General features: G+C 51.9%; 1 protein-coding gene across 2 annotated transcripts; it reads left to right on the forward strand.

The window, feature by feature from the left end:
• The first annotated feature begins 472 nt into the window (after window positions 1-472).
• On the forward strand, window positions 473-6,006 carry LOC134388519 (tubulin gamma-1 chain-like). Of its 2 annotated transcripts, XM_063111618.1 has the most exons (12): window positions 473-521; window positions 804-916; window positions 1,120-1,287; window positions 1,594-1,662; window positions 2,807-2,827; window positions 2,873-2,952; window positions 3,373-3,499; window positions 4,324-4,410; window positions 4,532-4,681; window positions 5,134-5,286; window positions 5,370-5,531; window positions 5,719-6,006. In XM_063111618.1, the coding sequence occupies exons 1-12, from the start codon at window positions 473-475 to the stop codon at window positions 5,914-5,916; spliced, it is 1,377 nt and encodes a 458-aa protein (XP_062967688.1). In that variant the 3' UTR covers window positions 5,917-6,006. The 2 variants fall into 2 exon arrangements, with proteins under 2 accessions (XP_062967688.1, XP_062967689.1); XM_063111619.1 differs by lacking the exon at window positions 2,807-2,827.
• Window positions 6,007-9,359: the final 3,353 nt, after the last annotated feature.

Genomic DNA, 9,359 nt, shown 5'->3' on the forward strand with positions numbered 1-9,359 from the left:
GTTGGCTTAAATCCAGGCCCTCAACCTAGCAGAGCCGCTCAGGTGACCCCGTTCACCTGGTCCAGCTCATCGACCTCGCCCCCGCCCCTCCCTCCCCAGCCCCGCCCCTCCCTCCCCAGCCCCGCCCCTCCCTCCCCAGCCCCGCCCCTCCCCGCCCCCACAGGTTGCGACCCTGCGGCCCCCGCCGTCTCACCACGCAGGCGCGGAGCGGTGGCCAGGATGGGGCGTGGCCTCATTCTGCGCCTGTGCTGAATTCCAGCTGCCACTGCTGTGGGATAAAATGATTCCCAGGTTGGGCTCCCTGGCCTGTTGGCCTAGTGGAGGCCGACACAGCACACGCGCAAACCGAGCACGCGCGTCAAAAGACGGAGAGAGCGCGCGCTCCCCACGTCCTGCGCGCCCGGCTGCCAGGCCTCCGTCTCAGTCGTGACTCCCGCAGGGCCGGGGCTGGCGTGCCCACGTCTGAAGAGCAATGCCCGGGGAGATCATCACGCTGCAGCTGGGCCAGTGCGGCAACCAGAGTGAGCAAGCGAGCCCTGAGCCCCTCCGGTCTCTGGGTCTGCCTCTTCCCGGTCCTACCCAAGAGCTCGGCATCCACTAGTCCCTCTTTCCCTTCCATGAGTCTCCTGCCCTACTGCGTATGATGACCCAGACCGAGAGCTGTGCCTCAGCCCTGGGCTGTGATGGCTCAGAGACCCAGGTGTCTTGGGTCCACCCTTGAGTGTGACAGCCTCTGAGCCTACAGCTGGGCTCCTCAGGCCTTAGGACTCAAGTAGACTCAGGTGTCTCCCCCTCTCTCCCAGTTGGGTTCGAGTTCTGGAAACAACTGTGCGCCGAACATGGTATCAGCCCCGAGGGCATCGTGGAGGAATTCGCCACCGAGGGCACTGACCGCAAGGACGTCTTTTTCTACCAGGTGCCCCCAGCGACTTGTCCAGGGCCGGCCGTGGCCCGGGGTCCCTGAAGGGAAGGGCAGCGGCCTGGTACTGGGAAATCCGCTGGGCAAAAGGGCCAGGCGGCTCGCTTGAGGAGGGAGGGCCGGCAGGAGCCAGTGTTGGGAGGACTGAGGACTGGGCAGGTCCTAGCCGATTGGGCCCCTTCCCGGACTCCCCTTGACAGGCGGACGATGAGCACTACATCCCCCGGGCGGTGTTGCTGGACCTGGAGCCCCGGGTGATCCACTCCATCCTCAACTCCCCCTATGCCAAGCTGTACAACCCAGAGAACATCTACCTGTCCGAGCATGGAGGAGGAGCTGGCAACAACTGGGCCAGTGGATTCTCTCAGGTGTCCAGGGAACCATTCCAGAGACCCTTGGGTACTCCTGCCCCAGGCTCAAGCAATCTGTGAATTTGACCAGATCAGATTGAAAATAAATGAGACAAAGAGATACCCTGACCAGAGGGACAGCCAGGGAGAGGTTTATGCAAGTTTCGAGCAAATCATTTGCAAAGTAGTATTTTGGAATTGAGGGCTACATCTGAGGCTCTGCTTCAGGGTGGCAACCATGTCCCAGGGTAGAGCTCTTGGTGCTGAGAAGAGACACTCTACAGAACCTTTGACCTGACCCTCCCTTCCCATGTCACTATACAGGGTGAGAAAATCCATGAAGACATCTTTGACATTATAGACCGAGAAGCAGATGGAAGTGACAGTCTAGAGGTGAGGTTCTCCCTATAGGGGTGGGGGAGACTGAAGAGTGCTGGGGAAAAAGCAGGAGGTGGCCTGAACAGGTGATGTGATGGGGAACTGGTTGCCAAGGAAACCAACCCTGTGCTGTAAGAGTTGGAATTCACAGCTCCACCCCCACCTCTGAGGAGGTGGAGGGGTTAAATTGACCTCCAATGGCCAATGACTTAATCAATCATGCCTAAGTAATGTAGCCTCCATAAAACCCCAAAGGGGCTGAGTTCAGGGGGCTTCCAGGAAAGTGAACATCTACATGCCAGGAGGGTGGCCACCCCAACTCCATGGGGATGGAAGCTCCTGCACTGGGACCCATACAGACCTCACAGTATGTATTTCTTCACCTGGTGTTTATTTATATGCTTTAAAATGTCCTTTATAATTCACCAATAAACATCAGTGTTTTCCTGAGTTCTGTGAGTCATTCTAGCAATTTTTTTTTTTTTTTTAAAGATGACCGGTAAGGGGATCTTAACCCTTGGCTTGGTGTTGTCAGCACCACACTCAGCCAGTGAGCCAACCGGCCCTCCCTATATAGGATCCGAACACGTGGCCTTGGAGCTATCAGCACCGCACTCTCCTGAGTGAGCCACGGGCCGGCCCTTCATTCTAGCAAATTAATTGGACCCTAGGAGGGTGTAATGGGAACTCCATAGCTTTTTGGTTCTGGAGAATATCTCTTTTCAGCACAAGGAACTCTACCCTGGGACACTGTTGCCACTCTAGAGCAGAACCCCATAGCTTTTTGTTTTATAGCCATTTGTCAGAGGCACATGCCACTTGCAGTTGCCATCGGAAGTGGAGGGCAGTCTTTTGGGACTGAGCCTTCAACCTGTGGGATCTGACGCTATCTTCAGGTACAGATGCTTTTTGACTTACAATGGGGTTTCATCCTGGTAAAACCCATTATAATTTAAAAATATCCCAAGTCAAAACACATTGGGTTGTGTCCCAATAAACCCACCATGAAATTGAAAACTTGTGAGTCAAACCATCGTGCGTTGGGGACACTCTAGAGATAGTGCCAGAATTGAACTGAATCAGAGGACATCCAGCTGGTGTCTGTTGCAGAATTGGTTGCTTGCTTGTTGTGTGGAGAAACCCCCCCACACACATCTAGTGTCAGAAGCGAGTTGTGAGAGTACTGTTAGAGAAACTGAGTTAGTTTCTTCCTGTATACACACAGGGCTTTGTGCTGTGTCACTCCATTGCTGGGGGGACAGGTTCTGGCCTGGGCTCCTACCTCCTGGAGAGACTGAATGACAGGTAAGCCTGTGTTTGGGAAGATGGCATTAACCCTGGTTCCCTGGGTAATGTCTTTCCTTTTAGTCACTTTTTCCTCTTGAGCTGGAAAGTCTGCCACTACCCCCTTTTGGGTCTTACGGACAGACCTACCCAAGGAACATCTTGGAAGATTAACTTGGGGAACAGGGGATTTACTTAGGGAAGGGAAGGGATCTACAGATTTTCATGCTTGAGGCTTATCTTTTTTGGTTCTGAAGACTCAGTTCTGTCCTCACCACTTTTGCATAAGAGATTGGTGGCACTTGGAAAAGATTGGTCCCTGTTTTCCCTAGAAAATGGGCAGATGCGCATTGATGTACCTCGATGTACAGAGATGGGCGGTGATGGGGGCCCTTCCAATTCGCTGTGTGCCCTCCCCTTTTACCCCTTTCTCACCCTCAGGTACCCCAAGAAGCTGGTGCAGACGTACTCAGTGTTTCCCTACCAGGACGACACGAGCGACGTGGTGGTCCAGCCCTACAACTCACTCCTCGTGCTCAAGAGGCTGACCCAGAACGCAGACTGTGTGGTGAGCCAAGGAAGAAGGAGGTGGGGGCTTTGGTCTGCCTCCCCTAGCCAGTGAGTCACATACACCCTGCCCTTCCCAAGCACCTGTCCACACAGAGAACAGAGGACCACAAAGTCATACCCTTCAATCCCTGTACAGCCAACTGCTGGGGGAAAAAAGAAGTCATACCTTATGGGCCGAATTATGAAGTAAGGTCCCCACCTCCAAGTTGCTTACAGTCCTTTTAGGCAGCAAGACTCCTAACAAAGTGAATATACCCCCACCACTACCACGTACTCCCACTTTGCCTAATTAATGCCTACTCACAATTGAACTCTCAGTTCAAGGACCACTTTCTTAGAAAACATTCTCTGACTGCCCAGTCAAGGTCAGATTCCTTTGTGCATATTTCAGGTTGTTAACTATACTTTTCTGTTGTTTTATATGAGGGTAGTTCGTGGAAAAATTGAATTAAAAATTAACGTACTGTACAGGCCAGCTGCCAAAAAAAAAATTGATATAAATCTTTCCATGAACTTTTTGACATCATATTTAACATCAATCTCTCCACCAGACTGTAGGCCTGATGAGGGGAAAGACCATGGCTGTTTCCTCTCCATGGTCTCTCTAGATCCCGGCACAGTGTGTGGCACAAGGGGGCATTCACATATTTGATTACTAACCTGCATAGTCCAAAAGTGTCTCATGATGCCCCAAAGACAGTATATTTTAAATGAACAAACCTGCTCCCTGATTTTAGAATTTAGCAGGGACTAAGCTAATATCTTATTTCTATGCCCCCTTTGTCCCCCAAAATGTGCTGTGATCCTCTTTTGTCCCCCCAGGTGGTGCTGGACAACACAGCCCTGAACCGGATCGCCACAGACTGCCTGCATATCCAGAACCCGTCAATCTCCCAGATCAACCAGCTGGTGAGCACCCACTATCCACTCCTGGACTCCTTTGGACTGGACACCCTCCTTGCTGGAGGGCCATCTGGGGAAGGGAGGCTCATCCAGGCCAAAGCCTATGAAGTGACACCCCGGCCCCCAGGTGTCCACCATCATGTCGGCCAGCACGACCACCCTGCGCTACCCTGGCTACATGAACAACGACCTCATCGGCCTCATTGCCTCGCTCATTCCCACACCCCGGCTCCACTTCCTCATGACCGGCTACACCCCCCTCACCACGGACCAGTCAGTAAGAGCAACCCTCAGTGGCCCAGGCCAGGCTGGCCCTGGACCTGGCAGGCCCCAACCTAGTCTCTCTCTTCCCCCCACTACCCCAGGAGCTGCCCTCTGCAGCTCCCAGAGGCTCTGCGCTCAGGCACAGATCTACAGCTTTCTTGCTGACATGCTCTCTGTCTTCCCATCTTCCTGTCTTCCCTCTGCCTTTGGCTCCTGCAGGGCTTGGGTTGTATGGAGTTGGGTTTTGCTACTGCACAAGGGCACGAGTTTGCTGAGCGGAGGAGGGCGAAGACCGTAATCCTGTGGCAGAGACTCAGTACAGACCTGAATCTAAAGACATTCCCCACAGAGACCCTCCTACCCCGAGTCTGACGGGAACATGTGTTGACCGCTGTTCTCTGTCCATGAATCAATGGACTGTGCCCTGAGTGCTGGCCTGGTCCCTGTGACCCACTGTCCCATCAGGTGGCTAGCGTAAGGAAGACCACGGTCCTAGATGTCATGAGGCGGCTGCTACAGCCCAAGAACGTGATGGTGTCCGCAGGCCGGGACCGCCAGACCAACCACTGCTACATTGCCATCCTCAACATCATCCAGGGAGAGGTGGACCCCACCCAGGTGGGTGAGGCCCCTCAATTCTACCCCCTGAACCTGCAGGGCTAGAGGAGAGGCTACCATCACCATTCCTGTGCCCACCCCAGGTCCACAAGAGCCTGCAGAGGATCCGGGAACGGAAGTTGGCCAATTTCATCCCCTGGGGCCCAGCCAGCATCCAGGTGGCCCTGTCCAGGAAGTCTCCCTACCTGCCCTCAGCCCACCGTATTAGCGGTCTGATGATGGCCAACCACACCAGCATCTCCTCGGTGAGTCTCGTAGTTTGCACCTTTTTTCCCCTAATTGGTTTCCTGATTGTGACTCACCTCTCTCCATCCCAGTTGCCCCTGCTTCCAGCTTTTTTGCTGTAGTACAGCCCAGCCTTGATTTCCTGGCTCTCTGGGCCACATTGATTCTCAAAATTCTTTGTCGCCCTTGCTTTCTGTTTACCCCAAGCTCTTTGAAAGGACCTGTCGTCAGTACGACAAGCTGAGGAAGCGGGAGGCATTCCTGGAGCAGTTCCGCAAGGAGGACATGTTCAAGGACAACTTTAATGAGATGGACACGTCCAGGGAGATTGTGCAGCAACTCATTGATGAGTACCATGCAGCCACACGGCCAGACTACATCTCCTGGGGCACCCAGGAGCAGTGAGTCCCCCAGGACAAGGACCCTCATCTGCCTTATTGGTTGGGCCAGGCCCCATCTGACTGACCACCCCCTCAGAGCACAGATCAGGGACCTCACACATCTCTTTCTCATACACACACGTACACACATTCTCTGTTGGCCTGGGGACATGTTTACTTCTCCTCTTATGAGACTATCTTTAATAAAGCAGTGGACATAAATGAAGTCACTGGTCTCTTTGAAGGCTTTAGAAACCGGGCAATGGGATGCCTGTTCTTTTACCATCACTCTGATGGAGTCCCTTCCCATTTCTAGCATCTTCAACTCTGAGCAAACGGTCTCCCCCAGATTTTCCTTCTGCCTAATTTTGGAGAACACAGGTGGGGTTTGACCTACCTGAAATTCCTTTCCAGGGTGAATAGGCCCACAGATATTACCTTGTTCTCTGTCTGGCCCCCTTTGGATCCCAGTTGCCTCTCACAAGTCACTATATTAGGTGAATATTCCACCCATTTCATGTTCCCACATCAGAGAGTCCTGTTGATTACAAAACCTGTGGGCCTGAGGCCACCACCCCTACCACTAGGCCCTGGGCAAGCAATGGAATCAGACCAGCTACCTTTAAGCTTCTTGCAAACAGGGTGGTGCTGGAAAGACAGTCCAGGAGATCCACTAGTTTCAGGCAGCTGGAGTCTAGGAACATCAAGTCAAGAGGACAAATTTATTCTTTTATTTTATTGTTTCCATATAATGTATGTTTGTTTGTTTGTTTATTTATTTATGATTCTTTGAAAAGAATAACAAAGTTTGCAAACCTTTATCTAGACTGACCAAGAAAAAAAGAGAGAAGACAGAAATTACTAAGATCAGAAATAAAAGCAAGGGGCTGGCCCGTGGCTCACTCGGGAGAGTGCGGTGCTGATAACACCAAGGCCATGGGTTCGGATCCTATATGTAGGGATGGCCGGTTCGCTCACGGGCTGAGCGTGGTGCTGACAACACCAAGTCAAAGGTTAAGATCCCCTTACCGGTCATCTTAAAAAAAAATATAGAAAGAAAGAAAAAAAGCAGGGGCGTGGTAGAGCAGTTGCTTCTATTATGCTGGAGTGGGCTTTGAGGAGAGAAATGTCCTCCTCTTTTTCTGGTCTTTGCTGGTGACTCTCCTTGTGTCACTGCAGTTGAGTGTCTGGTGGGCTGCCTGCATGGTGGCTCTGGCTACTGTTGTGTTGAGCCACTTTTGCAGCAGCCGTGGCTGTGGTGGGCCGTCCATGTGGAAGTGGTGTTTTTGGCATGCTCCTTGCCTGCTTCCAGGCGGGGAATGCTGCCCTCTGTTCCTGCCTAGTGTCCCGGGTGTGCTCTGTTTCTTCAAGAGGCCAAATTGAAAACCTGGACTGCAAGCAGGGTCAAAAGTTTTTCCACAGCTAAGGCACCATATTTCTGTTCTCAGATGGTCTCCAGTTATTTAAAGGACAGCGACTTCCACTTCTGGTCAAAGACTGTAGGGAAGTACTTGATTTAGGAGCCTAAATCTTCAGGATCGAAAGGGCAAAGCAGCTTCTTCTTAGTCTGTGGTGGATTGTCCGGGCCCCATTAGGGTCTTATATACCCTAAGGGTGAGGATTACAGTGATGGCTAATATGCATGCATACACTGTGATAAGTACATTCTTTTGTTTAATCCTCATGACAACCTTACGAAGTGGTAGACATTATTATTAATCTCATTTTATAAATGAGGAAACTGAGGCCAACAGACTTAGATTCAAACCCTGGTTTGACTGACTGGTATCTGTGTTCCTAACCATTGCACTGTCCTGCCTTTTGTGATAGTTTATAGGCTGGTGTAGAATCATCCTATTTCTGAGGACTTTTCGAGCCCCTGGATGAGCTCATGATTGTCAGAGGTTGTGGCACGTTGAATACCTGTGTAGAGAGAGTAGATTGTATCCTTGGAGTGGGGGTAAGGGGTGTCAGCCTCAACTGGCCTAAATATACCTACAAAGTGTCCCCATCACCCAAGTCAGGGTAATTGGCAACTTCTGCCTGCCTCAACTGGCCTACATATACTTACAAAGTGTCCCCATCACCCAAGTCAGGGTAATTGGCAACTTCTGCCTGCCCTCAGGATGTCTGGGGTCAAAACCAGAGGGTCAGGCTGAGTGGATCAGAAGGATTGGGGCTGGCAGAGCTCAGCACAAGGGTGAAACACCAGCCCAAGAAAGTTTCTGCCACTCTTACTGGGGCTGAAGAGTACTGAGGAACTTTGGGCAAATTGAGATCCCCCCCCCTTTTTACATTAGAGCATACTTGCTCACTATTGGCCTGGGGATCTACTTTTCCTCCCATGAACCATTTATCTTTAATAAAGCTCTGCATGTGAACAGAGTGAGCACTATACAGGTCAGACCCCTATGAACAGAGGGGATCCTTGTAGGACTGATGCACAGGCAGGCAGTCAGAAGCCAGGCCCTGGGTTGCCTGAGGGATGGCAGGGAGGCCACAAGCCTGTCACCATTGCAGTCAAAGCAGCCAGGCTGTCACTATCAGTTGCCAGTGTCTGCAGGGGGCTGACTCAGGGAGAGCCAGCCTGGTTGGTATCAACCAGCTGCCTGTTCTCTCAGTAGGGAGGAAGATGACTTCAGCAAAAACCAGTGTACACCTGGTCCCTTCTCAGCTTCACTTTCTCCTTCTGCACCACTGGGTACCTGGTCTCAGTTCTCTCCCTTAACTGCCCCCGCCCCTGATGACCAACCTTCCTTCACTTGGGGCATGTGCAGGAATAGCTAGGGATGAGTGGGGGTCATGAGCTGGCAAATGTAGAGAGGCTGGTACATATTAATGGCCAGCTGGCCCACTTCCAGGCCACAAGCAGGTCCTCCTTTGCAAGATTCTGTTAGGCAGAATGTAGAGTCCCAGGCAGGAAGAAATACCCAGGTAGTCCAGAGTAAAAGCCATGTCTAGATAGTACTACAGTCACCAACCCAGAGGGGTGAATAAATACCCTGGGAGGGAGAAATGGATCCGCAAAGATGTCTCCTTTTTCTGACTGCTGAGCACCAGGCATTGTAAGAACAGATTCACACTTCAATGCCAACTTCAGAACCAGGTCCCTCCCACAAGGCTATTTCCAGATCAACCATCACCCCACACCAGTGCAGCCCCTCCCTGTTCTTGGCCAGCAGCAAAACCCAAAGTGTGTCAACTAGAGGGCAGTGGGAGGCCAGGTGGAAAGGGAAGGAAGCCTCTGGGAATCAGGGCAGCAGGTGGTGCTGGTATTGAAAAGTCCCTGTGGTCTGAGAAACTACAAGCCACAGAGATAACTGTCCCTGCTGAGAGACAAGCGTTGCTGTGGAAAAGTTGGAGAGAAAGCAGAATGCTCAAGCCTGGAACAGGAACTTCTTCTTGACTAAAGGAATAAGAGGAAATTAGCCATTTAAAGGTAATGTTCCCAGAACACTCCATTGTCAT

Source organism: Cynocephalus volans, chromosome 10 (genome assembly GCF_027409185.1).
Source record: "Cynocephalus volans isolate mCynVol1 chromosome 10, mCynVol1.pri, whole genome shotgun sequence".
Classification (NCBI taxonomy): Eukaryota; Metazoa; Chordata; class Mammalia; order Dermoptera; family Cynocephalidae; genus Cynocephalus; species Cynocephalus volans.

Coding starts and splice junctions, on each gene's coding strand:
- LOC134388519 (XM_063111618.1), top strand. CDS start 473: ATGCCCGGGGAGATCATCACGCTGCAGCTGGGCCAGTGCGGCAACCAG. Junction 1,663..2,806: donor ATGGAAGTGACAGTCTAGAG/GTGAGGTTCTCC, acceptor ACACACATCTAG/TGTCAGAAGCGAGTTGTGAG. Junction 5,532..5,718: donor ACCACACCAGCATCTCCTCG/GTGAGTCTCGTA, acceptor GTTTACCCCAAG/CTCTTTGAAAGGACCTGTCG.